Source organism: Chironomus tepperi, unplaced genomic scaffold (assembly GCF_022539635.2).
Source record: "Chironomus tepperi strain 1889 unplaced genomic scaffold, CSIRO-AGI_Ctep_v1 contig_34, whole genome shotgun sequence".
NCBI classification, from domain to species: domain Eukaryota; kingdom Metazoa; phylum Arthropoda; class Insecta; order Diptera; family Chironomidae; genus Chironomus; species Chironomus tepperi.
The window spans coordinates 158,207-185,609 of NW_027226156.1; the positions used below are offsets into that span (position 1 = coordinate 158,207).

Genomic DNA, 27,403 nt, shown 5'->3' on the forward strand with positions numbered 1-27,403 from the left:
CTGCATTTATTTCAAATTTGATTCCTTTTTTAAAAACCTCACGAAAAGTATCAAATTAAAATTCATCGGATCGCTGACGATTAGGGCGATGAAAATTGTTCTTTATTTTTTCCGTAAATTGTCGTTTGAAATCGTGAATAATGACAAAGTTTTTTTTTTGTATAATAAGATAAAAAGTACGGATGACATGAAAATAATTGTCAAGTTGGTCTTTTCACATAAAAATGAAGTTTATCTCAAGTTTTTATGACAACTAACGAGATGGAATAAAAAATAAAAAGACAATTGAAATGTAATTGAGACTTTATTGTTGATTTTCAGTTGCATGTCCTTCGAATTGTAGATTTTTATAGTACATGGATGATTTACACTAAAAAAAACAACTAAATACCAAAAAAAATTTGACATTGAAGCATCAACGACACCTAGTTGTCAGAATTCAAAAGAAATTCTGTTTTATCTACAAACAAAAATTTTTCCACATTAAATTTTCAGAAATATTTAATGTCTAATAATTATTAAGATTATCAGTCAACCAAATTTTATACCCAAACACAGCAATTAAGTACAAGTGACATATAAAACTGAACTAAATTTTTGACAAAAATAATCACTTATTCATTGTTATTTTCGAGATATTGCTTAACATCACGTTTATTTTAAAGTATCCGAAATTTTTACAATGAATTTCTTATTTTTGCTCTTTGCAGCTTTCATAGTTTTCCGTAACGAATATCAAACAATTTATCTGAAAGACTTTCGCTGTGCCTTGAATGATGAAAAACTTCATGCAAATTCAACATGTTACACAAAACCAGGTCGAGATAACTCCACAATGCTGAATTTTAAAGTTTGGTCAAAAAGAGGTTTGAATAGCTTGAATGTAAGTAATTGTGGTTGTGTAGATAGTTTCATGATTATCTTAAACTTAATCGATAGATTAAAGCAATTTTAAAGTATAAATACGAGACGAACTATCGAGAAATTTTACATTCACCAAGAGTTGACTGGTGTCGATTCATCAGTGCAAATACCGTTGCAAATCGTCTATTCTGGATTGCTATGGATTTTATTAAAGGCGATGATAAATCGATGATGCATCCATGTCCTTATTTTGATCTTGTGCATGAAGATGTAAAAGTTCCAATGAATCGAATGATTGCAATTTTTCCACCTGGTGAATATAGACTAATTATTCGTATAGCTGATAGTGACGATGAAGAAATTTTAATGATTAATGCTACCTATGCAGTCTTGCCATCGAAAAATAGCCCAAGCTAACCATTTTTGAGATATGATTTCAGGCAGATATGGAAGTCTGACCAACACGGGAAGGATTGAATCCTTTGGGTGCATGCTGGGTTTGTTTTATCTTTAGGTGGCACCCCAAATGTTCTTAATATTTTTGAAATAAAATTTAATTTTTTATATTTAGGCAATTTTTTTAGCAAAATTTATTTTTTATCCTACAAAAATTCAATATAATTTCTCATCATTTCCGTTATCTTTTCAAAACTTTGATAAATGTATCTCGAGGAACTTGAATATTTGCAATTTGTCTCATTTTCTTTTTTCCTTCTGCTTGCTGCTTTAAGAGTTTCTTCCGTCTTGTCACATCTCCACCATAAAGCCACTGAGTGACATCCTTCCTGAATGCTTTAATTGTTTCTCTGGCAATAACTTTACTTCCAACACATGCTTGAATTCGAATTTCAACCATTTGTCTTGGAATTAGTTCCTTTAATTTTGCAACTAAGCTTCTAGCTATCTGATCTGAACTTCTGACATGACAGATATTGGATAACTCTTCAACTGGAGATCCATTGAGAAGAATTTCTAATTTTATTAAATTTGTGCTTACATATTCGTGTTCTTCAAAGTCAAATGATGCAAATCCACTTGATAGACTTTTAACCTGATCATGGAAGTCGATGATGACTTCATTTAATGGCAGGATGTACTTTAATAATATTCTATCGTGATCTAAATTTATTGATTTTATTTGAACGCCTCGTTTTTCAACACAAAGTCCAATAATTGCACCAACATATTTAGCTGGAGTTATCAAGGTTGCCATGACTGTTGGCTCAAAATATTCTGCAACATGCTGTGGATCTGGAAAATGTTTTGGATTTGAAATTTCAATTTGATTCTTGCCATTGTAATGCTTAAGGATTCCTTTAATGTCCAAAATTGTCATTTTGTATGTAACATTTGGTGCTGTGATTATGGGTAATGATTGATGTTCCTGTTCAAGTCGTTGAACGAATACTTCCAAATGTAAAAGTCCTAAAAATCCTAGTCTAAATCCATGACCAAGTGCTGGTGATGTATCTGGCTGAACTGTTACACAAGAGTCATTTAAGACTAATTTTTCAATTGCACTTTTTAATGCCAGGTGCTGTGACTGGTCTTGTGGATATATTCCTGTAAATAGTATGATATTTGTGATTTTGAATACAAAAATTTGTTATGTTCTAAGCTAGTCAAATGATCAACAAACCTGCAAAAACCATTGGTTTAAGTTTTTTGAACACTTCAAGTGGCTGAACAGGAGTTCCTTTTAAATAATAAGTATCCCCAATAATAGCTTCCTGACTATTTCGCATGTTACATCCAATAAGACCAATTTGTCCTGCAACAAGTCGATCAACTTTCCTCTCTTCTGGAGTTAGAAGGGATAATGACCTTACTACATATCCCTTTCCATTCTCACATGACACAATTTCTTGATCAACATGAATCTCTCCATCCTTAATAAACATAAGGTTCAATGCGCCTCGATATTTGTCATACCAACTGTCAAATAAATGAGCACGAAATGGTAGGTCTTTTGACGATATTGGAGGTGGAATTTTCTTAACAACATGTTCAAGGACTTTATCAATTCCAATGCCTAATTTGGCCGAGATCTTCAAAACATCATCTGGATCAATGTTGAGCATCATAAGTAGATCTTCAGTCACTCTTTCTGGATCTGCATTCTTTAAATCAATTTTATTTATGACTGGGATGATTTTGAGATTTTTTGATGTCGCAAGATGATAATTGGCAAGTGTTTGTGCCTGAATTCCATGATTTGCATCGACAAGCAATAAGGCACCTCTCGATGCTGACAGGCTTCTTGCAACTTCATTTCCAAAATCTACATGACCAGGTGTGTCAATCAAATTTAAGAGATAGACTTCATTTTGATATTTATGAAGCAAGGATACACAATTAGCTTTGACTGTAATTCCTCTTTCCTGTTCAACTTCCAGCATATCCAGCACTTGTGATTTTCCACTTCCTTTCTTTAAAGCACCAGTAACTTCCATTAATCGATCTGATAATGTACTTTTACCATGATCAACATGTGCGATTATTGAAAAATTTCGAATATTTTCTGTTTTTACATTTAAGTAGTTGTTTATGTCATCTGTCAAGGTCTCATATGATGAATACTTTCTAGTTATTCCTATTAGCTTTTGAAAGTTTCTATGATGATTCCTTAAAATTATTTTTAACATTTTTCTTAAATTTTTTTCACTAAATTGACATTGTTACTGTGACTTGTTTTGAAAATATTGAAATCTTTCGATCAGCTGATTGGCATAAGTTATGTTGTTAGGTGTAGTTGTGGACCCTGCAGTAAACAAAATTTTAATATACCGACAAGTCATTTCATACCGTTATGAGACTTGAGATAGAAACGCATTTAGCGTCCTTTGATATTTTTAACACATGACATTCCGACAAACCAAAACTCGTAATGCTTGTCATAATTTTTAGCATTAAACTGCATTATCGACATGAAGGCCAAACAAACAAAATAAGTTTGTTTCAAACATTTTGTAATAATTTTAGTGCCTTAAATAACTTAAAAGTTGAAAATAAGTCAACCAACAATGCGTGCAGTACCCAAGTGGGTTGAAAAGATCCACGAACAAAGTGACCGGAGTGATATAACAAGGTAAAGTATGAAAATATTTCAAATTAATTTTTGTGCAATATTTTTCATAATTTCACTCTTAGCATTCATGCCACCTGCTTTCATCCAGAAGCACTACAATTAATTGTCGGAGCAGGTGATAAAATTTTAGTCTATGATGCTTCAGAAGCGAACTTAATTGATACGCTAAAAGGTAAGGAAAAAAATCAATAAATCCATTAATATTTTATTCACAAAAAATTTTTTTTTTAAAGGACACAAAGACACAGTTTACTGTTTAGCTTACAGTAAGGATGGTAAACGATTTGCAAGTGGATCTGCTGATAAAACAGTTATCATCTGGACTCAAAAACTTGAAGGAGTTCTAAAGTATTCACATAATGAGGGAGTACAGTGCCTTGAATTTAATCCAATAACTCATCAGCTTGCTAGTTGTGCAATTAGTGACTATGTTTTTTGGTCAGCAGAACAAAAAAATGTTCAAAAGTTCAAAATTCAGGCCAGAGTTAATTGCTGTTCATGGACAAACGATGGACAGTACATAGCACTTGGCTTAGCAAATGGAATTATCAGCATTCGTAACAAACTTGGCGATGAAAAAGTCAAAATTGACAGAGGAAAGGCACCAATTTATGGAATCCAATGGGCACCACCAGCTGTAAATGCACAAGGTCCAACAGATGTTTTAGCTGTTGCTGATTGGAATCAAATGCTGTCGTTTTATACCATTGGCGGTCAAATGATTGGAAAGGAACGTCCATTAGGTTTCGATCCGTTATGTCTGAAATTTTTTACTGACGGAGAGGCTCTTGTTGTAACTGGATGTAATAAGCAGCTAATATTATTTACGCGTGATGGCATTCGTGTTGGAACTTTAGGTGAGCTACATGACTCATGGATTTGGAGTGCATCACCGCATCCTCATGGTACTGGTATAGTTGCTGGATGTCAAAATGGATATCTTGCTTTCTATAATCTTGTATTCAATACTGTACATGCCTTATATAGGGAACGTTATGCGTATCGTGAAAATATGTGTGATGTCATCATTCAACATTTGGTGTCAGGCCAAAAAGTACGAATTAAGTGTCGAGACTTGGTCCATAGAATTGCAATTTACAGACACAAGTTGGCAGTTCAGTTACCTGAACGTGTTGTTTTGTATGAATTAAGTTCTGCTGATAACCAACCAATGCATTACAGAGTCAAGGAAAAAATTTCAAAAAAGTTCAATTGCAGCTTGCTGGTCGTTTGTGCTCAAAATTTAGTATTATGTCAAGATACGCGTCTACAAAGTTTAGATTTTAATGGTGACTTGCAGAGAGAATGGATCATGGACTCATATATAAGATACATCAAAGTAACAGGAGGTCCAGCAGGACGGGAAGGTCTCATATTTGGCCTCAAAAGTGGACAAATTTGGAGGATATTTCTTGACAATTCATTGCCAATTTTGGTTACTACAGTTTTATCTCCTGTACGATGTTTAGACTTAAATGCATCAAGAACTAAATTGGCAGTTGTCGATGATTCTGGACGAATGATTGTAAGAGACTTGACTACAGATACATTACTTTATCAAGATACAGGGGTAAATTCCGTTGCATGGAGTACAAATTTAGAGTCAATGTTGTGCTATTCACACACAGCTGGTGGCCTAAGCATTCGTGTTGGAACGATGCCTGCAAAAAATCCTCAAAATATGATTGGTGTTGTTGTTGGATCAATTGGAGCTACAGCATTTTGTTTGAGAGGCAATATTATGTCAATTGTATCATTGGCACTAAGTGCAACACTCTGGCAATTTGTTGAAGCGAACCTGTTTGAGGAAGCATATCAAGTTGCATGTCTTGGTGTCACAACAAATGATTGGGAGGCACTAGCACAAGCTGCATTAGATGGACAAAATTTTAAAGTTGCACAAGATGCCTTTGTAAAGACTAGAAATTTACCGTGGCTGGAATTTATCAATGAAATTAAAGTGAGGCAAAGACATGGAGATGTAACAAAGGAACTGATTCAGGCAGATATTTTGGCATTTGCTGGAAAATTTAAGGAAGCTGCTCGACTCTATCAAAAATGTGGACACAGCAATAAAGCAATTGCAATGTATAGTGACTTGAAAATGTTTGATTTGGCTCAACAGTTTATCAAAGAAGATGACGACAGTGGCGATAAGAAGGAATTGGTGAAAAGGAAGGCTGAATGGGCATGTTCAGTTCATGAGCCTCGAGCCGCTGCAGAATTATTACTTAGTGCCGGAGAAGTTGAAAGAGCTATTGAAATAGTTGCTGAACAAGGATGGACAGATTTACTTTTGGACATTGGACGAAAACTTCAAGCGAGTGAAAAATCGTCATTGGAACTGATTGCATCGCATTTAAAAATATTAAAAGCACTACCATTGGCTGCAGAAATTTATAGAAAATTGGGTGAAGAAGCTCAAGTTGTTCAGCTTCATGTTGAGGCTAGAGATTGGAACGAAGCATTTCGACTAGCTGAACATTTACCTCAAATTTTACCAACTGTGCATTTACAGCATGCTCAATGGCTTGCAGATTCTGATCAATTTATTGATGCTCATGAGGCCTATGTCATGGCTGGAAAACCTAAGGAAGCCCACATATTATTGAAAAATCTTGCAGACTGTGCAGTTAATGAGGAAAGATTCCTTGATGCCAGTTACTATACCTGGTTGAGAGCTAAGCAGCTCCTGAGAATGATGGAAATGAATCCAGACGATACAGCACCTTCACACATTAAGGAGTTCAAAGTACTGTTGCAATTATCATCAATTTACTATGCATACTCAACAATCCATTCGTACTTACGAGAACCATTCACAAGTTCTCCACCCTTGAATTTATTCAATACAAGTAGATTTATTGCTAATCAAATAGCAAGCAGTGTCCCACCTAAAGGTCTAAGCATGTTTGCTGTTTACTATACACTCTCAAAGCAAGCAAAAGTCCTTGGTGCTAATAAGCTTCATCTACAAATTAATAACAAATTGCAGTCACTAAAAGCTCCAAGTGGAATTCAGGAACAAGTTGATATCAATATTATGAACTCGAGAGCAGCAAGTGGAGGCTTTAGTGATCCCGAAGAACTTTTGCCAATGTGTTATAAATGCTCAAATTTTAGCATGCATTTGAGTGGCAATCAATGCTCAAATTGTCAACAAGAATTTATTTTTTCGTACGTTTCATTTGAAATTTTGCCACTTGCTGAATTTTATCCTGAAACGGACATAGATTCAGAAGAAGCTGAGAGATTATTGATGACACCACAGAAGGAGGACTCGATAGATCCATTTACAGAGACAATAATTCATGATGATATTGGTGATTTACTACCACTTACATTGAATCGCGAGTCACTTCGTGCAATTGATCCGAGGAATGTCATTTTGGTCAAATGGCCACTTCCAATTGGAACTAAATATTACAGAAACTTGTTGCCTGAATTGCAAATAACTGTTTGTCCTGGATGTTATCAGGCATTTCATTCTGAAGATTTTGAGTTGCAAGTGTTACAAAAGGGATCATGTCCATTTTGTAGAATGCCAGAGGAAAAACTTTTTAATTCTTATTAGAATTCTGAATTTATTAATAGATCAAATGTTTAAAATTATATGAAATTAGATCAGAACTTTTAAAATGTTTTATAGATGATAAGTAGCACATTAGGTATTCCGTCCACAAACGATGATGTATGTGATTTGATGTACTCGTAAAACTGATTTGAGATCTCAATAAATTTTTTAGTATTTCTTGCACCTAAAGAAGCTGATTTTATTTTATATTATTCTTCTAGATATATATAGAATGTTTTTCTTATTTAAGATGCAGGGATGTATTTGGGATTTTATTTAAGAATAAAGAGATTTTTATGATTTTTGCATCAAACTTGACTACGTTAGAATGTTGATGTTCTAGACTAATACGCCGCTGTAATTCCATTAATTTATACAATCAGCATCATTAGTTTTCTGAAAATTTAAAAGACATGCAACCAAAACAGGAATGATTTTTATCAGTGATTTAATTAAAAATTCCTTTATATATCCAAATTTTATTACGAACACATTCCTATACAAATAAACGATCAAAAAAGTTTTGAAATACAAAAAATAAAATTAAGGTGATATAATTTGTCTATTTTTTCCTTCATCTGCATTATTATTGTTATTGTTATTGTTCTCAACTCTTCGTTTTGGCTTCAGCAAATATGCTTTCAAAAAGAAATGTGAGAACAAGATAATGTTGAGTATGAAATTAATCACAATGGCATAATTGAGATTAGACTTTTCACACATTGTTATTGCTATACATTGTACTAGGATCAGGAAAAGTTGGACAATTTGAATCACTGTGATGAATGGCTTGATTTTATTTGTAATCTTAAAGAATCGCTTGTAAGAGCTGAAGAAGTAGTAAGCATACATAATAATGTGAACATATGAGTTGATGACAGCGATAAACATTTCCATTCGGCCTGTAAGGAGAATATACAAAACAAGACAAAATCAATAAAAAATGTGCGAAAAATTTGAATATGCAAATTTTGATCAATAGGAAAATTACATAAAAAATTGAAGATTTTTGAAACAATCAAATTCTTTATTAAAATAAGCCTAGCAGAAAATATTATTTCGTAAATTTTTACGCAGCAAAATATTTTTTTTCATTCACGTGTTTAAAATATTTTTGGTGAATCTAAATGACGCGAAAATGAATGTAGATTTCAGATTAGTCTAGACTAAATTTTATTGTGCCACACCTTAAAATTATGAGATTCAAGAGAATTCAATTAAGAATTTGATCTGATTTTCAGATCATTCAACTTAGGATGTGAGAATGTATTGGAGTGAAATTACGATTAAGTTTGATTATTCACAATTGTTAATTCCGTACTTGCATAATTTTGATGATTCTATTGTGCCAATATCGACGACATTAGAATTAAATGTCAAAACTCTTGCTTTATTTGATCAACCAATTTTATAGATTTATCAACTCAATGAAGTAATCTTGATTAATAATGGATTTTTATTATTGAGTTGGGAAGATCGCAAAATGAAAAAAATATTTTGACTTTTACAGACTCTAAGTCTAATGAATATAAAAGACTTTAACGCTCGACTACGTGAATTTTTTGCTTTTAAAATAAAGTTGATAGAACGGTTAACGTAGAAGATATCAAACTGGCGATGAAGAGTTCAATATATCTTCAAGGACAGTAAGCACGTGATTCATTGAAATCGAAAAAAATTTATAAATACCTCATATTATAATCAAGATATATAGAAGTTCCGGATAATAAATCTAGTTTATGAAATGCCAAAATTGTGTTTATATAATTTGCATGAAGCATAAAGCAGACACGCATGCTAATGATAATCTTTAAATATTCTAATATTACGCATGGATCAGACACTAGACATATTGCATTACTTGATTCAATAAAATGATAACATTACTTGATGTTCACTATTTTGTCTTCTACGTGATATACTGATAGAAAGTCAACCTTTGCTTTTTTCAACTTAATGGAACATCCAAAAATCTCAGCAAATAAGCTGAATCACGCGTTGTCATCAGAATAAAAAATACATCTATCTACATTATTTTTTTTTTAATTTTTATGGAACTGCTTGCTATTTTTCTTGAATTTTTAATTCGAGTCAGAATCGGAAAATGAGATTTATGGAATTGATAAACATGAACTTCTTCTTTTTTCTCCATAAAATGTGTGTCTGACGACTGAGTTTTTAGTTGGGGTAAAAAAACTTAGAATTTTGATAAATGCCTATATGGAAATATTATAGTCATTTGAATAAATTTAAATAATTTTTTTATCATTGGACTAGATAGATAACGTGAACATTTTTTTTAAAAAGAAAATTTCTGAAATTTTGATCGAAAAGTGAGAGTTAATCTGAAAATTGTGAACCAACTAAACATCGAATTTTGGGAATTTTTATTGGATTTGTTAATCAAAAATATTTGTAGATGAATATAAAAATATTTGAAGAATATCAATATTCAATGACGGTTATAATATGGGGGTTTCTTGGACAAAAATAATTCACACTAAGTTTTAAAAAATAATGTAAGAAATGACATTCTCGTCATAGTAATTGATAAGTAAACGACCCCAAGAGCACTCACATTGAGTTGAATCATTTTTGACATAATTGTGTGATTTTTTTAAGTAATTTATTTTTTGCTTTTCAAGGAAAAGTATCTATCAGTGCTAAATGTTGAATAATTTTATGCTATGTTAAGTCGATTTAGCGAAAAGTTCAATTTTTAAATATACCAAATTTAATTGGAACAATTTCAATTGTAATTTATTATTAGTAATATTTACCTCCACGATACTTTAGGAAAAGCCAACATAACGCAATGGTGCTAATATGATGATACACATGGAGTATAGAAACCTGTGAATGAAATATATAAAAAGCAAGTTAACACAAAGTAAATTAACAAAATCAAATGTCGTTGAATTATTGATCATTAAATTATAAATCTTTAAATCAGTTAAACAGTAGACTAATCCAAACAAAGAATAATATTCTATATAAAATTTAATAAGAAAGGGCGAAGTGGGGTCAAATAAAATATGAAGTTTATCAGATAATTATTGTTGAAACTAAATCTATTCAAGGTGACTTTTCTTCCTATTCAACATCACATTCTAATTGTTTAATCAGCAGTAATATGACATTTGACAAATCCTTAAATGGTAATTAAAATTAACATATGTTTGCTAATTACATTAATGGTATGATGCATTTGATATAACAAGAATTTTGATGGGATGATATGAAGTTTCAAAATAACATTAAATGAAACTCTGTTATTCACAAGACTTTAAAGCTTCAGAGTTTAGTTGCAATAGACAAAAAATCCAAATGCACAGTAACGAAATAAATAAGTATAAAGAATCATGTCAATCAAATTTGAATCAATCAAATTTGTCGTGAATTTAACATTTAGGAGAATGCTTGATTATTGAGACTTTACAAACTGTGGTCAACTAGAGTTGTTAAGTTGTTATGATTATCAACCGAGGTTTTTCTATGAATTGGATATTCTAACCAGCTGATAAATTTACATTCTCAGCACCGATTTAAAAGCGAAAAATCATGCAGATGAGTATACGCTTAATACGTAAAATTTTTTTGTTATTATTTGATGAGAACAAACATAAAACAGTGACATCATCATTTCCCTTTCTGGGAGATAAACAAAGTCATAAAAAATATTTAAAGTCAATAAGAATTCACGTTTATTTTTCTAAAAGCATTGAATTAAGAAATTAAATCAACAAGACGGGTCACTTCCGATATTATATCATAAATGCTTTGTCATTGTTTTAATTTTGTTTTCTTCCAATATTAGCTTGACAAATTGATCATTTAGAGATTTGACAATATTTACTAAATTTTGTACACATTTGAGTAAGTCATTTACATGCTGTGATTTATTGACTTTAAATTTGAAGATTATTAACTTGAAAATTAAATCTAAGTCAAATGATTTTATCATTTTAATATTAATATTTTTTAAGCAGGATTTTAAGCTATTTTGAGAATTGACGATGACATCTGACTTTATTAATATTATAACAAAAATTTTAACATTACCTAAATGTCATTACCTAGAACTCATATTATAACGAAACGTCTTATACGATTAATTTTGCATAATATGATTAAATATATTCATTTTAAAGTCTTAAGTAAAATTGCTGTGACTTGTTCTATTGAAGATTTGATGTTTGGCTTGTTAAAAAATAAAATAAAAACATGGACTCTTGGAATCAATCATGATTTGTCGCAATCCATCAATGTTTTTTTTTTCATTTAATCATAAGATATTTTGCGAAAAGTCGCAATATTTCGATTGTTGTGCTAAGGTTTTTAAAAAAAAATTTAAATATCAAAAACTCGTAAGAATTTTTAACCTAATATTTTGTTTTCTGAGAACAGGAATTGACAGGGGTGTAGCCAGAAAATTTTTTGAGAAGGGTTTTGGTTTATTTTTTGTAGATCGCAAAAATTTTGGGGGTTTTAAGATCTTTTAAGGGATATTCCGAAACTATGGAAGGAAAGGGGCTCCTTTTGAACACCCAGAAACCTCTGTGAGTATGGCTTGGAAACAGATCTACACAAGTTTTTTTTGCAATAAAAATATTCTTTCAATGGATTCAGTTATCAAATGTTTCGATTCCTGTTTCGAAAAGTCCAAAGAGTTTCAGGAGGTAAGGAATAAATGAGAAGGAGATGAAAAACAAGTTTGCTTTTCAAGAATTTGAATATTCTTATGGGTAAATAACACATATCTTGCATTGGCTTTTTAAGACGAAATCTTATTTTGTTCTTAGTTTATAAATTAGTAAATAATTTTTTTTTGTTGTTTCGAATTAATATAAATGAAGATTCAAAAGCGATCCTACATTTTATTGACATTATGATTAAACAATTCCCAACACAATCACTCAAAACGACTTAACTTGTGAAATATTTCCTTAAGTCATGGTTCTATTGTTTCGCACTACTATAAAACCCACCCATATTCAAAATGTGGCTTCTTTATACTTCATTTGATTGCCTTGTTAAGCAACATAATAATTATCCATGTCAGAGATCGATATTCAGTTGAATAAAATAAACTAAAGTCAAGTCAATAATATTCGATTTAATGAGTCTCAAGTCATGTAGAGTCAAGTCTAATCTTAATTTTAATGATTCACTTTTAAGATGATTTTCATAATTTAGGTGCTAATAGTTTAATTGCTAACTCAAAAATAAAATTTATAATAAAAATGCTCACCTGATTATACTTCTTTCTTAAAACGAAGAAAACTGTTTCGACTAATTCTAGCAATCTTAGCAACATGAACAAATATCCATCAATATGGAATCTGACTAAAGGCAAAGATACTGATACATCGTTAACTCCAACAGGATTTGGACTTAAAATACATTGGGAAAAGGTGAAAAAACTATAGCCGTGGATGAAATGTGCAGCAAGAACGATATACGTGCAACAGCACACTTGGAATATATTGTATAGTTTTAAGAGGTCTTCAAGGTCAAATGGCGGTCTATCTTTCATATAAACTCGTCCAATCTTAAGGACGAAGATCAAATAAACAGTTATGATTGCCAAAATAGGATATGGTGTGTGCATCATTGGAAACATATCCATGTAGAAATCTGTTAAAAAATTAGATAAATTTATTTTAATTTTATTTTGTTGTCATCTTCTGGAGTTGGCCAGAAGGTTGATCATACTTGAGGTATGAACAGGAAATTATTTTAACTGTTATCTTACATTTTCCAGTCCAATTGAAATTTACAATTTCATCCATTTTGATTGATTTTCTTTAAATTATTTTTTATTCTCACTATTATCAGCACGTGTTTACTTGTTTATTTGTAAAATTTAAAAATTCAAAATCTTTAGATTTGAAAAATAAAAACTTAAAATTTTAAACTTTTACTTTCATCAATTTTTCCTCACAAAAATTAAATTTATTCAAATTTGATTACTTTTAAAAAAATTTAAATCAAAGCAATATTTTAGCTTTTGGATCTAGACTTCCTATCTCATCGACGGCTACCACAAAACTCGCGACACTACAAAAATTATTTTCTGCAGAACATTTAGTCTCCAATGTCCACTAAAAGAAAAAAGAAAATATTTTTTTGTATAAACGTTCGCATTTCATCATTTCGTCGACTAATTTTCGACAACATTTTTGAGAGGAAGAAAATGTGTTAAAGCATTAAGAAAATAAAAAAGTCTCAATCTTCTGTTTTGGCAATGCAAACTTTAAGAGAGTTTAAGATAACATGAGAAAAGCATAAAGTCTCTTAAAAATGCCGGTATAAAAATTGTTGAGAGAAACTAAAAATTGTCAAACCAGTTTCTAGTGCCGATAAAAAATTTTGCGGATCAATAAACTCACTTATTTTTGGTTCATAAATTATTCATTTTTAAGCTTAAAAAAGGTCTCATCTTTAAGTTTGAAATCTAAGCATGATTTTCAGATTTTTACTTGACTTTTTTTTAAATACTTAACATAATAAAGATAAATTTATTGGTCTATATAGCAATATTCAATTATATAAAGTCACATAAGTTGAATTTCGAGCGGATGTTAAGTAAGTACACATTGCTCTAAATCATCTTCATCTATTTGTAAAAACTAGAAAATTTCTTCTATTCATCCACTTATATGTGAACAAAAATAATTCGAGTTATTGATTTAACAGTTGTTGTATTTTATTTCTTTTATTTTAACCATTTAGTAACTTCAACAAATATTTCTCATAAAAATTTAGAATAAAGTTTTGAATTAAGCACGTGAGTCGAATCTAGTTGACAAAAATTAATATAAGTCGACTTCAAGCTTTGTTAATTAAGGAGACGTGCTTTTTCCATGTCCTGGTCTGTGATCTCCAATAACCATTTGAGAATCAGCCAGGAGCTGACTTCTTGTATCAAGAGCACTGAACAAGCTATTTATTAGAGAATTTAATTCTATTAACATGTCATATAAACATGATAATGGCGATGATGGGTTAGTAACACTTCCATCAATTACACTGTTGATGTAATCACTTGTACTGCCAGTCAATAAAGCGGCAGCATCAATTGCACTCTGCAATGTAGGAATATTTTCATCCATCCATGAAAAAACAATCATATTCAATTGTTCATGATAGTCCTCTGGTGGGATATACATATTGACTGACAGTAAATTATCAATTGCATCAGTGAATGCTTGATTTAAGGATTCGACAGTTTGGTTGTAAGTTACTTGAAACGTTTCAACATAATGCTCACAAACATCATGGGGTGAAGCACCAGCATCAGTAACTGGAAATTGATTATATAAGAAATTTTTCAAAATGTTTCAAAAATTCAATTTTACCATCAATATTGGCGAATGTTGCCAAACTCAAGAGTAAAAATATATTTCCTTTCATTGTGATCTTGTTGCTAAATAAGTTATATTTTTCCAGGATGTCAAGGGACTAGTTGATTGTTGTATATCTGACTGATTTAGACTGATAAGAATCTTTCTTTTTATACTTAGAAATGCTTTAAAAAAACCTTGACTTTGAACGTAAAATGCAGTTTTATATATTTTTGTCCCAGCGATTGGTTACTTGATAAACATTTTGCAGTATACACCAGTATACACTATACCTGACAACGAAGTTCTATTTTTAAAACTCATGTGTTAATGATACTGACTAGAGTGTAAAACTAGACTAATATATGGACTAGAATGATGAATCAGATTGTGTACTAAAGTATATGCCGGATTATGGACAAAACTGTAGATTAGAGTATAGATTAGGATTGCCTGGGATGTAAAAATTTGTTCTATAAAACAATCTTCTTATGCATGATGCACGTTTAATTTGTTTTAAACAAAACTAATTATTTTTATGATGAACACAAACGTGGTTTTGAAAAGATTTACTAGATTTTTTTTCCAATTATTTTATTTTATTTAATCAGATGCGCAACTTTTGTTCTCGAAAATAAAAATAATATTAAAGATTTTTGTTTCAAATATTCAAATATTTATTGATAAATAAAATTAATTAAACTTTCTCAATTGATACAATTATTTTAAAATAAAAATAAAAAAATCTTTAATTTTTTTTTTCTACCTTACAACACTTAACATTTTAAATTGTTTTACATTTATAGACGAAAAGTGTTCACACGTCAGGATTTCTATAATTAATTGGGTCATTTTCAGGACCCCGAACATTAATTCCATAGCTACTTGTCGTGCTTGCAGTACTCATCATACTCTGTGTCATGTTGCTTGTTGACGCTGTTGTTCTTGTGCTAGAACTTGGCGTTTGTTCACTATCTTCAATTTCTACTATCCTATATCTTTTATTGTTCTTTCCAATGGCTTCTGTTCGATATTTTTGACTGCTGTCTCTTGATGATCCATAAGTAGATCCATAATTTTGCTGTTTCACTCTCGTCACAGCCACAACCCTCGACTCGTAATTACTCGGACTTATGAGTCGATCATTTTCAGAATATTGAAGGTAACTGGGCTGACTTCGGAACGTTCCAGCTATTCGATCACCAACAACACCAAAGTGCTCAGAAATGTCTTGACGAACGTCATCAACATCGAGTGATGAGATGAAATTTTTGAACCAATTTCCATCAACATCCACGTCATTGATTTGGAATGTTTTATATGGAAATGAATATTGGTGGGCTAGAGCTGGAAAATGAGAAAAAAGAGGATTTTATTAAATTGAAAATGATGCTTTAAGGTAACATCGTAGAGTCAAGCTAACTAAAGTGAGCAAAGTAGATTTGCGTCAAGTTGAACACTATTTAACTGCATTTAGCTAAATATATATTGGCATGTAAAACTTACCAGCAAAAAACATTTCAATACAAATAAGAAAGTTTTGAAGTCTTGATGAGAACAACTGTGTATCATCATTTGAATCTAAACTGAATATGTCAGTTATGATTTTGTAGTTTACTAAAATATTGATGAGCACACCTTGACTGTTGAGGAGAGAAAAAGTATCATCATCTAATTCTGCTTATATTTATGATTCTAACTTACATGAATGAGAAGAATATGACACTTTTAATGCACAAAAATTTTGGTAATGGTTTCATTGGCTTTAGTTCCTCCTGTTAAAATTTAAAAATATTAATCAAATTGTTCATAGATTTGCATTTTAAATTCCTTACATAATTTGCTTTATAGAATAGTACGAGGCAGTACATAGCACAAAACTGTGATAAATTATTAATCTGGAAATATTCAAAAATGTATCAGTCTAAAGGCTTGTGTTAGGATGGTACGTCTCTGATTGATACTTACAGCTAATGTATAAATATATGCATTTTTGAATGAGAATGTTGACTCTCCATATACGCCATTCAGTTGACAAATAATTTCGATTATTGTAGTTAATGGTCTCACAATCTGAAAAAAAAGTATTGATTACTAAATGCTTTTGCAGTTTACAAAACTATCAAGAATTTAAAAGGTATTATCTATTCATTCTCTATATTTTTCGCCGATAAGGGTCATAAAAATATAAACATCAAACTGCAGTTAGTATGAAACATAAAAGTTTAAAAAGTCACGACTCGGAAAAATAAACTGATAATCCAGTCAAGGTAAATAGTGTCCTAAGCTACTAGATACTATAGGATAGTATGGACCCAAAAGAATGACATCCTAGAATAAATTGTTAATCAACAATGATGTATATGAGTGCGCAAATCAATTTGTCTGTCACTTCGGCATCATTTTTTTCAGTGATAAGAGCTATATCGGTGAACCGTTGCATCATTATCATTTAGAAAAAATGTGTCAAATATTTTTAGAAACAATAAACAAAAATGATTCAGCAAATCTTTTACATTCGGGAATTTAGAATTTTCAATCAATAACACAGCAATTGATTTACCCATAATATACATATGCTTCTAGATTCAATATAACCCTTATGACCTTTATTAATTATGTCTTATCAAGTTTCAAGTCATACATCATTGATTTCGAATGCACTTAACAAGACCTTTTAAATTATATAAAATATTGCGGTTTAATACTCACAGTATATTGTAATATTCCATGTTTACAATTATGAACTAACTCTCTTCCCATTCTCCATGGCTTTAGGAAACACAACGGAAAGAAATGATAAACTTGAGGCTTGTATTGGAGTGCAATCACAAAATCCATCTCTAAATTAAGGAAATTAAGTAGATATCTCATAAAGTTGTATATCACATAGGCCTCGTATATTTCACGCAATGCATCTACATATAATGAGTATGTTGGATAAATGAGACCAAAGAGAGCATCCAGGCTGTAGACTGGAATCATCATAATGATTCGAATAATATGTTTCTGAAATTAAATGAAAGATTAATAGAAATAGGTCAGACAGGAAGAGTTTAGATTTATCAGGATTACAACAAACAAGGGTATGCAACTAGAGAGGGGTATGTAATGTTATATAACGTAGAAAGGGGCGTGCTATTTCAGTTTATCTCATAATTATTTAGCAAATATACAATCAATTTATTTATTTTCAATCTACATATGGACTTCTTCTTGCTAATTTTCAGTCGTTAAGAAGCCTTACAAGAAATTTTCTTTGCTTTCCACTCTTTACTTTCATTTTATAATCTACATACCTGTAATATTGGCTTGTTAAAGTGCTTAAGATGTTGTGCAAAGTGAAAGAAGCTAATAGGCAGTGCACAGAAGACAAAAAGCGATCCGACGAGAATAAGCTCATTCCGCCTTGCGAAGCCATCTTTTACTGTATTCCATATAATCAGTGGAGTTACTAAAATGAAAAAAAAAAAAAAATCAATTAATATGCACAAATTATTTAATTAATTCAATTTACCGATGAATAAAAAGATAAAATAGATGAAAATCAAAACCGGTCGAATCCAGCTCTTCCACTGCATCTTATCAAGCAATTAGCCAATTTGAAAATCATTTAAATTTTCTATTTTTGTTTAATTTTTATGATTTTTAACACTTTTCCAGCTTTCTTTTATTTTATAAGATTTTTGCACATTTAAAACTATTTCTTGGTAATCTCAATTATCATAAATGCAATTTCTTGACTTAAAGAAATTAATTTTATAAATTTTAGAATTTTTTACTTCCTTTGTTTACGTTTTTAATGTTCTTTGCTCAAAAGTTTCTGACTATTGTTGTTGTTGGTTCATTTTGGTGTTTCATTATAAAACATCGCTAGGATAAATTATGACCGAATGACATTTTTGATTTAAGGCGGGAAATTTTAATTTTTTTTGATTTTCAAAAATACTTAAATCGAAATTTTGTAATAGTTTAGCAAGCATTGAAAGTAGATTTTATTGAAGTAATAAATCTGATTTAAACTTGTAAGCTCAGTACTAGCTTACTGACCAATCGTTATTATAAATCTAATCAATATAAAAAACAAGAATCACATTTCATCAAATCCTAAAAGTTATATTCACCACGTGGTCAATTCCTTACATTGTTCACCACAAAACAATAAAAGCAAAAAACATTCGGCATTAATTTTTTTAGAAAATTATCAAAAAAAGATGTCGATGTTCTCAACAGCTCTAGTTCTTCGTACCAGGAATATTGCGAGATTGAGTGCTCTTCAGCTACCATCAAGAAATTGTCAATTGTTTCGTCAGTATGCCACAAAAATTACAGAACCTAAGAAAAAAACATCAACATTGAAATTGCTGCTGATTGGTGTAAGTATTAGTATTTTTCTGATCCAGTGGTAATAAACTTATGTATAGTGGCACCATGTAGATATACTAAGTCATTAAAGTGTGATTCAGAGGACGCTCTGTTGTGCTCCTGGTCACTTGTTTGACAAAAAAAATATTCTCATTTTGATCTATGTAACTCCTCACAATAGTAATAATTATTGATAATTATGCTTACAGGGTGCTGTTGGAGGAGCAGTTGGTACTGTTTATTCAGCATACGATAATATTGGAAAGAAAAAGCCAACAACTAAGGACCTTTCAGTCACAATTTTAAAAGAAAAACCAGATGTACCCGTGATGAGAAAAATCATCAATCCAAATGACAAAACAGGACTTGACATCATCTTATTCCAATTCCAAACTTGTCCATTCTGCTGCAAAGTTCGTGCATTTCTGGATTATTCTGGACTTTCATATTCCGTGGTTGAAGTTGATGCCGTTTTGAGACAAAGCATTAAATGGTCACAATCCAAAAAAGTTCCTATTGTGTTGGTTCGATCCAAAGATGGAGATTATGTCCAGTTAAATGATTCGAGCATGATCATTTCAGCTATATCGAGCATTCTTGTAGATCCAGTAAAAAATGACATTAAAGATGTTCAAAAGTTCTATCCAGTACAAAAGTTTGAGGATGTGTACGGGACACTTTTTGACATTGCTAACAAATATTTCTTAATGTTTCAAGATAAAAAGCCAAAGATTTCAAAAGAAATATTTGATGAGGAACGAAAGTATCGTAGCTGGACTGATAATCATTTAGTTCATCTCATTTCACCGAATGTTTATAGAACTTATGGTGAAGCACGTGAGACATTCGAATGGTTCTCAGATGTTGGTCAATGGAATGTTTACTTCCCCGAATGGGAACGCAACTTGATGGTTCATGTCGGGACTTTTGCTATGTGGCTTATCAGTAAGCGTCTGAAGAAGAAGCATGGATTAACTGATGATGTTCGTACACACTTATATGATGCATGTGATAAATGGATGGGCGTTCTAGAAAAGAAACAGACAACATTTTTGGGAGGAAGTGAACCAAATCTTGCAGATCTTTCAGTTTTTGGTGTCCTTTGCAGTATGGAAGGATGCGAGGCTTTTAACGATTGTTTGGAGAACACAAAATTAGGAAAATGGTTTTATGATGTGAAGGCAAAGGTTGAAAGCAATCGAGGTTACAGAGTACCAGTTAGCCTTTATGACTTACAATAAGTTTGTGAAATTATGGATTTGTGATTTGCTCTTTAATTTTCTTCAGTTTTTGTATTATTAGAATAAAATAAAATAGAAGAATTTAAACTGATTATATTGTTTTTATTTTACAGCATATGAATCATAAAATAGTAACTAGAGACAGACTTGGCTAACAATATTCATGATTCTCAAAGGCAACTGTCTCAGTTCTTGTAAATCCATTAGGATACAATTTTTTGTAACCTAAAATTCCTAAAACACCAATTATTATTCCGATCATAAATATCAAGCATAAATCCAAAATAAAGTGATAATTTTCATCACTTTTGATGTAATCTGGATGAATTGCATTATATGCTGTTATGTCAATTTGTAGATCCTCAATTTCTGATTTCATATTGTCAATTTCATCCATAAAATCTGGAAATAATTTTCTAAGATAAATCATGTCTTTGCAGTTCTCCTTTGAATATTTTATGATTTCTTTCACTTTTTCGGTGTTGTTTTCCGCATATTCGGCTATACAACGATTAGCGTCGAGTGATAAGTAACTAAGTTTGACTAAATTATCAAACAAATTCACATCAATATGAACAATCTTGTTGCTAGACAACCAAATCATTTCTAACTTTGGATTATAGTCAAATAAACCCTTTTCAAGTGACTCAATATCATTCTCGTAGAGTTCAAGGCACACTAAATTTGGAAAGGGCATTAAATCGGACTGGTGAATTTCCTTTAATCGACCATTATTGATGTCGATCATCTTTAAATTTTTAAAAATCTTCTCTAACCCACGAGGGAAGTAGTGAATGGTCAAATTGTCAGCCTCAATTCCTTCTACGTTATCAAAACTTTTGTTGTTTAAATGTTTGCCTGTTACTGACTTAATATCTGCTCTTTCAGGTGAATCGATATTGAGATGATTTTCTACATTGCAGTAATAGAACTCCTTGATTACCCACCAATCACCTTTGTCAATATAATTGCAATTAATGATAACTGATGATGAGTATGTAACAAATTGAATAATAGTGATACAAAAACTGTTAAAGAAATACAACAGTTAATTAATTTTTTAATAATTTTAATCAATTTACTCACAATAGAATTTTTATCATGTTGTGTGTAATGTCTTTTAATGCTGGTCTTGAAATAATTCTAATGAGAACTTATCATGAACTAAAATATGAAATAATTATTTTAATAATACATATGAATTGAAAAGAGAGAAGATAAAAGACCCAGCAAACAACAAGTTAATTAAAACTATGGTCAGTATTATTTTAGAAAATTAGATATTAACACAAATAGCCAACTTTGACTTTTGAGACTTTTCACGCTGACTTTTTCGAATTATTTTGGAATTTCCAACAAAATTTCCATAAGATCAACAAAGATTCCAAAGTTTCATTTTTCTTCAATAAATTAATTGCATATTTTATCACACATAAATATGTATGTATGTTATCACTTGCTTACAATTTCATGAAGCTATTTATCCAATCCAGCTAGAAATCCAATTAAAACTTTCTTATCTGTAAAGTAAACCAAAACTTTATTTTTACATCACAAAGATTTTTTCCAAGTAAATTTATTTCCTAGTAGTAGAGTAGAAACACAATAGAAGAACAGGAAAAATTTCCTCAATTCCCCAACCCCATCATGATTCCCACAAACCATGTAAGTAATTTTTCCATATTTCCACCTGTCCTTAAAGAATTATTTATGCATTAAAATGATGCACAATAAAAAATTCCATAAAAATTAAAAGAAATTTTTCATCTTACAATGAAGTGAGTATGAAAAATTTTCATGTTTCAAATAAGTTGGATGCTGTCACACAGGAATGTAACTAGGAGATCTAAAAAATGAGTCTCAATCCCGTCAGGATGGAGTTGTTCAAAAACAAATTGAGCAGTACCTACCTGTTTTAGGTACTTTACAGATTTCAAACTATCAGAGAAATCCCTCTACCTTTTCCATATCAAATTAAACTTAAAAAATGATGGAACAACCCCATAACTACATCCATAAGTCTGTTGCATGTAAAAAAGAATTGCACACGAGGGAGATGTGAAGGTATGAACATGCAATTTTGTATTATCATAATAAATCATTATAAAAAGACATCTCAGATGCATAATGTTTTATAAGTGAATAAAGCATAAAAATTATGAAAGTTTGTGTAGACAATCGTGAATTGTTGGAATATCTTGAGGGAATTTAATCAACCTTCATGAATTATTTTTAGTATAATGGAACTTATGCTTGGTTTTGATATGAAATTTATTCTGTATATTCATAAAAATGGCATAAAATAAACTGCATTCTCATTATTAATTTCATCCTCAATACGCTCATATGTTTACGGTAACAAATGTTTTTAATTACTCAACTCATTAATATGCACAAAATACTGCAGTTCCTCGACGTTCACTGCTGTCTATTTTGTCCACTTTTATCATTATTTATAGATGACTTTCTACCAAAAAAAAAAAATGCTAGTGATTTATGTCAACGAACCACACAGGCATTAATAAACCAAAACCAGATGCGCACGAGAGCGGAAAATTGAATGTTGGACATGACTTGATGTCAAATTTATGCAAGTTTTGATGAACATGTACTGACTTTTATTAGTTTGAGCTATTGTGGCACTGCTGTAATGAATATGCAATTTTATTTACATAAAAATGATTTATGTGTTGAGTTTGGTCGGATGCTTCATGAATTCTTGATGGTAAATTGGACTGTTCTGTGGCCTATATAATTTCTGATTTGGAGGTTTAATTATAGAGTCTAGTCGAGTGCAAATGAGTCTTAATTTAAGTAGACTCATTACAAATAAATTAAATAATTACAATCAGGTTTACTTGCATGCCAATGTTGCATATTTAATTAGTAGATTTGAATTATAATTTTTTTTAACTGAATGACATAATTTCCACTTTCACTTAATAAGTATTCACGCTTGTCACATTTACACATTTGGTGACAAAGTTTATATTTTCCGAGGACAGCTTTACAAGCAATACAGGATTAGTTTTTTAAATACATAGAAAGTTTTTACATACATAGTAAAAATATTCAAAAGTTGAAGAAAAAACACTCAAATTTTGTACAGCCAATAATTCAATTAAAAAGCAACAAAGTTTGAAATGCTCATGAATATTAATTATGAAAATTCACACGACAATGCTATTAAGTAAATTTGCATATTTTAAAATCTTAATTGAATGACACAATTTTCCACTTAATAAATGAGCTTTCAATGAACATTTTTAGTATTTCTATGTTAGTTATAGTTTAGTCTTTGAAGACAACTGTGGTACAGTTGATAATTTTGCAATTAAATTTCCACTTTAAATGTCGAGCAATGATTTGTTCAAAAGCAAAAAGCAACAAAATAATCAAAATGTAATCAAAACACAAATAAAAAAGGATGAACCTACATATGAATCACCAAATTTTGAGAATTTTGCTGAGCACAGCTCAATCCACGGCCTTCGGTTCCTTTCAAAACAACATAATAATAATTTCACTCGAATATTTTGGTCTCTGTCACTTATCATGTCATTAATTGGCTTATTTTACAATGGTAAACGTCTATTCATCAAATTGAATATATCACCTGACATAGGAATTTCTGTGAAACACGAGCTTGCTCGAGAAGTTCCATTTCCTGCAGTAACGTTCTGTATGCCTTTATTTGCTAAAAATGGATTAGCTAATTATTCTTATTATGTCTCAGAATATCACAAAAATGGAAAACAAAATCTTTTAAATCTAACAGAAACTGATAAAAAGTTTTTGACATCAAATTCTTTGAAATGTGCCATCAATAGATTGCAGCCATTAGAAGAGTGTTGTAATGACACAGATATTTCAGATATTTTACAACTTATGGATAAAAGTCAATTGACAGTTGAAGAAGGTTTAGCTGGATGCAGTTTGAGACTTGCAATAACTGACTGTAATCGAATGTTTACACGAATCCTTACAGAACGAGGATTCTGCTTTACAACAAACATGCAAAATATCGACACAATTGTAAAATATAAAATGTTGAGTAAGGATCTTCAAAAGTACATGGAATATCCACGTTCAAATTTAATCAACAAAAATCACACCCAATTTCATTGGACATTAGATAACGGTTATGCTGATTCATCTACTAAAGAAATTGTTCCATATAGATTGACCAAGGCAAATGTCCATATTGCAAGAACTTTTTCTAATCTTGAAGATGCAATCAACGTTTGTAATTTCAGAACAATTCTTGTAAAAATTCATTTGCCTAATGAGATTCCAACGTTATTTCATGGAGGATTTCAGGTAAGTTTTATTAATTTCTAATAATATGATCACATGACTTGTCGAATATTTCTAAAAATTCAAGATTGAGCAAACGCATGAAAAAAGATTTAAACTTCGTGCTAAAGCTACAAAAGCCCATCCATCTCTTCGAGGATATTCACCAAGCACACGCTTGTGTTACTTTGAAGATGAAAAGAAATTGAAATTTTTTAAGACATACACCAAGCATCAATGCTATCTTGAGTGTTTGGCTGAGGATGTAATGGAAAAATGTGGTTGTGTTGCATTTTATATGCCTAGGAATTCATCGACAAGAGTTTGTGGATTTAAAGAAGCATTATGTGTACATCGAAGTACTTACGATTGGCCTGATTATGAGGATTTAGAATCCGGAACAACACCTTGTGATTGCTATCCAACTTGCAATGATATTGAATATACTGTTAGTGAGACTAATTTTGTGTATGATGCATCAATTCATGCTGATCGGATTCATAATTATTCAGAGAAGTAAGAATAAATATTATGCGTTTGGAAATTAAGTTGATTCAGTTAAATGTATTTGTAGATTGCTGTACTCTCGAGTTTATGTTCACTTTGATGATCATGTGATACAACTCAATGAGAAATTTGTTTCCTACAAGTTTCAAAACTGTAAGTAACATCAATCCTTTCCTTAATGATTGGAACTCCTCTTTGAAGATATATAATCATTCAATTTAATGTTTTATTAAAGTTATTGCTGATCTTGGAGGTCTATTAGGACTTTTCTTAGGATGCTCGCTACTTTCTATGATAGAAGTGTTTTACATTATATGCATGGCAATTAAAGAAAGATATTTCAAGGTCAAGATTAAGTATGATTGATTAAAATAATTTAGCTGGTATAAAAATTAATTCTGATTTTATTTTCAGATCAAAGGGTAAATTAAATCCAAATAACACTGAATTCTTGAAAACAATGGATAAAATTAGTAATGATGTTTATGTTGTAAAAACGCCACTTTATGACAGAATGCAGAAATAAAATAAAAGACTCCAATTGAAATCATTTTAAATCAAATTATAAATAGATAAAGCTACAAATCTATTATTTACTCGTATCTAAATCAGTATCAATATTTATTCATCGAAACCTCAAATGAATTTGTGTGAATCATTAAAGCTAACAAATCAAGCTTACTCCCATTGCACACACCCCATAATGAGCGTGAAACATTTAATTGTGTATAATAAATTAACATAATCGTTCATTGATACTAAAGTGTATACAAATTTGATTACATCTGCATGGCTGTCATTAATTTTGTTCCTGAATTTATCTAATAGATACTGCTGACTCTAAAAGCGAGTGAGTTTTTCTAAAGTGAATAATAGGTTTGTCAAGATTGTATTAGCACTCATTGTTAGAAAAACAATAAATTTTGTGCATCTAAAAACGAAAATTGTTTTCAATTAATCAAAATGTATGCATACTTAAATGTGCAGAAATTAATTCTAATTTAGCTACAAAATAAAAATTGCTTGGTTTTTCTAGCATACTTTCATTTAATTAAATTTTCATGTGATTTATATTGTTGTATATTTTATTAATATTATGTAAAATTGTTTCAAATATAACAGAATACTATTAAAGTAAAGACTTTTCAAAAGTTTTATGAATCTCAAATCTCGAAACTTGTTTCTAGAATTCAAAAAACTTCATTTCACTCCTCACCAATTTTTCTCCTTTGTTATCGCCTAATTTCCATATTTAGCATCCAAATTGCTTTTTCATTCTCATGTGTTTATTGTAAATTCCTTTAGTTTATTCTACTCATGGTGTGTGTGTCTCTTATGAAACTTTTTTTTCCGTTTTTAAGGCAGACACAGATGGTGAAGAATTTTGTCTCACATTTATATTCCCTCCTTTCAAATGTGGCTGTGGTTTGTTATTGTATTCATGTATTTTACATATTATTGTATGAATAAAAATGGAACAGAAGCTCTGGAAAATATTTTGTTTGGGTATGAATGAAAGTGTGAAATAATAAAGTCGCATACCCATTGTATTTTTGAAATATGCACCAGGAACTCCATTCATCAAGTCCCATACAATCACTATATTTACCTTCAAAATAAATAAAAAAAGCAGTGAGAAGTATTCATTATTACAGCATGTAAATGAGAACAATTTTTTACTCCTAGACTGAATTTTCTTAATTTATTCTCTTTCAATTTACATTTGCAAAGTAATGAGGCAACTTGCTAGTATGGAACAAGATGTGCATCATCATTATCATTATTACAGTAGATGGTGCTGTTCCTTTTGTGTAACCGCATGAATATATGCAAGCAAAAATTTTTGAATAAGAAAATGAATTTTATGAGCATCCATGGATGGAACAATGTTGATTTTTTGAGAACTGCATGGACTTTCTTAAGAGGTTTTCATAAATATTGTAATTTTAAAGAAGGGAGTTTTTAGGTAATCACTAAGCTATCCTAGGTTAGACTGAACCACCAAAGGGTAGAATAAAGCATTTTATTACTAGAACAAGTGTAAGAGACTTGTCTTCTGACTACACCCTGTAATGATTTCAAAGAAGAAAGGAAGTAAAAAATAGAAGAGAAAAATTCATTT

General features: G+C 30.6%; 6 protein-coding genes and 1 long non-coding RNA gene across 7 annotated transcripts; 4 read left to right on the forward strand and 3 right to left on the reverse strand.

Moving 5' to 3' along the window:
• Positions 1 to 646: 646 nt before the first annotated feature.
• Positions 647 to 1,439, forward strand: LOC139096204 (uncharacterized). The gene is made up of 2 exons (XR_011544932.1): positions 647 to 883; positions 940 to 1,439. It is a non-coding gene; the product is annotated as an uncharacterized lncRNA (long non-coding RNA).
• On the reverse strand, positions 1,423 to 3,611 carry waw (Translation factor waclaw). Its single transcript, XM_070647889.1, has 2 exons — positions 2,504 to 3,611; positions 1,423 to 2,427 (listed from the first exon to the last, which is right to left on the reverse strand). The coding sequence occupies exons 1-2, from the start codon at positions 3,507 to 3,509 to the stop codon at positions 1,502 to 1,504; spliced, it is 1,932 nt and encodes a 643-aa protein (XP_070503990.1). The 5' UTR covers positions 3,510 to 3,611; the 3' UTR covers positions 1,423 to 1,501.
• A 182-nt stretch (positions 3,612 to 3,793) lies between these two features.
• Oseg1 (intraflagellar transport protein Oseg1) lies at positions 3,794 to 7,718 on the forward strand. Its single transcript, XM_070647877.1, has 3 exons — positions 3,794 to 3,952; positions 4,015 to 4,124; positions 4,186 to 7,718. Exons 1-3 carry the CDS (start codon positions 3,888 to 3,890, stop codon positions 7,524 to 7,526), a joined length of 3,516 nt encoding a protein of 1,171 aa, XP_070503978.1. The 5' UTR covers positions 3,794 to 3,887; the 3' UTR covers positions 7,527 to 7,718.
• A 267-nt stretch (positions 7,719 to 7,985) lies between these two features.
• Positions 7,986 to 13,619, reverse strand: LOC139096341 (very long chain fatty acid elongase F-like). The gene is made up of 4 exons (XM_070648040.1): positions 13,282 to 13,619; positions 12,778 to 13,163; positions 10,307 to 10,379; positions 7,986 to 8,428 (listed from the first exon to the last, which is right to left on the reverse strand). Exons 1-4 carry the CDS (start codon positions 13,316 to 13,318, stop codon positions 8,070 to 8,072), a joined length of 855 nt encoding a protein of 284 aa, XP_070504141.1. The 5' UTR covers positions 13,319 to 13,619; the 3' UTR covers positions 7,986 to 8,069.
• Positions 13,620 to 15,605: 1,986 nt separating this feature from the next.
• Positions 15,606 to 18,675, reverse strand: LOC139095963 (transmembrane protein 184C). The gene is made up of 8 exons (XM_070647541.1): positions 18,390 to 18,675; positions 18,172 to 18,326; positions 17,585 to 17,881; positions 16,841 to 16,945; positions 16,708 to 16,770; positions 16,577 to 16,647; positions 16,379 to 16,515; positions 15,606 to 16,219 (listed from the first exon to the last, which is right to left on the reverse strand). The coding sequence occupies exons 1-8, from the start codon at positions 18,451 to 18,453 to the stop codon at positions 15,690 to 15,692; spliced, it is 1,422 nt and encodes a 473-aa protein (XP_070503642.1). The 5' UTR covers positions 18,454 to 18,675; the 3' UTR covers positions 15,606 to 15,689.
• Positions 18,676 to 19,025: 350 nt separating this feature from the next.
• On the forward strand, positions 19,026 to 20,569 carry Su(P) (prostaglandin E synthase Su(P)). The gene is made up of 2 exons (XM_070647408.1): positions 19,026 to 19,248; positions 19,447 to 20,569. Exons 1-2 carry the CDS (start codon positions 19,087 to 19,089, stop codon positions 20,476 to 20,478), a joined length of 1,194 nt encoding a protein of 397 aa, XP_070503509.1. The 5' UTR covers positions 19,026 to 19,086; the 3' UTR covers positions 20,479 to 20,569.
• Positions 20,570 to 23,829: 3,260 nt separating this feature from the next.
• On the forward strand, positions 23,830 to 25,807 carry LOC139097634 (pickpocket protein 28-like). Its single transcript, XM_070649531.1, has 3 exons — positions 23,830 to 24,798; positions 24,863 to 25,290; positions 25,696 to 25,807. The coding sequence occupies exons 1-3, from the start codon at positions 23,830 to 23,832 to the stop codon at positions 25,805 to 25,807; spliced, it is 1,509 nt and encodes a 502-aa protein (XP_070505632.1).
• The last annotated feature ends 1,596 nt before the right edge of the window (positions 25,808 to 27,403 follow it).

What these genes read in the sequence shown, in the direction of transcription:
- waw (XM_070647889.1), bottom strand. Translation starts at nt 3,509, where the DNA reads ATGTTAAAAATAATTTTAAGGAATCATCATAGAAACTTTCAAAAGCTA. An exon ending in TAAACCAATGGTTTTTGCAG is followed by an intron (nt 2,428 to 2,503) that starts GTTTGTTGATCA and finishes TACTATTTACAG; the next exon opens with GAATATATCCACAAGACCAG.
- LOC139097634 (XM_070649531.1), top strand. Translation starts at nt 23,830, where the DNA reads ATGTCGAGCAATGATTTGTTCAAAAGCAAAAAGCAACAAAATAATCAA. An exon ending in TATTTCATGGAGGATTTCAG is followed by an intron (nt 24,799 to 24,862) that starts GTAAGTTTTATT and finishes TAAAAATTCAAG; the next exon opens with ATTGAGCAAACGCATGAAAA. An exon ending in ATTCATAATTATTCAGAGAA is followed by an intron (nt 25,291 to 25,695) that starts GTAAGAATAAAT and finishes TTTTATTTTCAG; the next exon opens with ATCAAAGGGTAAATTAAATC.
- LOC139096341 (XM_070648040.1), bottom strand. Translation starts at nt 13,318, where the DNA reads ATGGATGAAATTGTAAATTTCAATTGGACTGGAAAAT. An exon ending in TAAGAAAGAAGTATAATCAG is followed by an intron (nt 10,380 to 12,777) that starts GTGAGCATTTTT and finishes TTTCATTCACAG; the next exon opens with GTTTCTATACTCCATGTGTA. An exon ending in TTTCCTAAAGTATCGTGGAG is followed by an intron (nt 8,429 to 10,306) that starts GTAAATATTACT and finishes TTCTCCTTACAG; the next exon opens with GCCGAATGGAAATGTTTATC.
- LOC139095963 (XM_070647541.1), bottom strand. Translation starts at nt 18,453, where the DNA reads ATGCAGTGGAAGAGCTGGATTCGACCGGTTTTGATTTTCATCTATTTT. An exon ending in TTTTATCTTTTTATTCATCG is followed by an intron (nt 18,327 to 18,389) that starts GTAAATTGAATT and finishes TTTTCATTTTAG; the next exon opens with TAACTCCACTGATTATATGG. An exon ending in CATATATTTATACATTAGCT is followed by an intron (nt 16,771 to 16,840) that starts GTAAGTATCAAT and finishes GAATATTTCCAG; the next exon opens with ATTAATAATTTATCACAGTT.
- Oseg1 (XM_070647877.1), top strand. Translation starts at nt 3,888, where the DNA reads ATGCGTGCAGTACCCAAGTGGGTTGAAAAGATCCACGAACAAAGTGAC. An exon ending in GACCGGAGTGATATAACAAG is followed by an intron (nt 3,953 to 4,014) that starts GTAAAGTATGAA and finishes TTTCACTCTTAG; the next exon opens with CATTCATGCCACCTGCTTTC. An exon ending in CTTAATTGATACGCTAAAAG is followed by an intron (nt 4,125 to 4,185) that starts GTAAGGAAAAAA and finishes TTTTTTTTAAAG; the next exon opens with GACACAAAGACACAGTTTAC.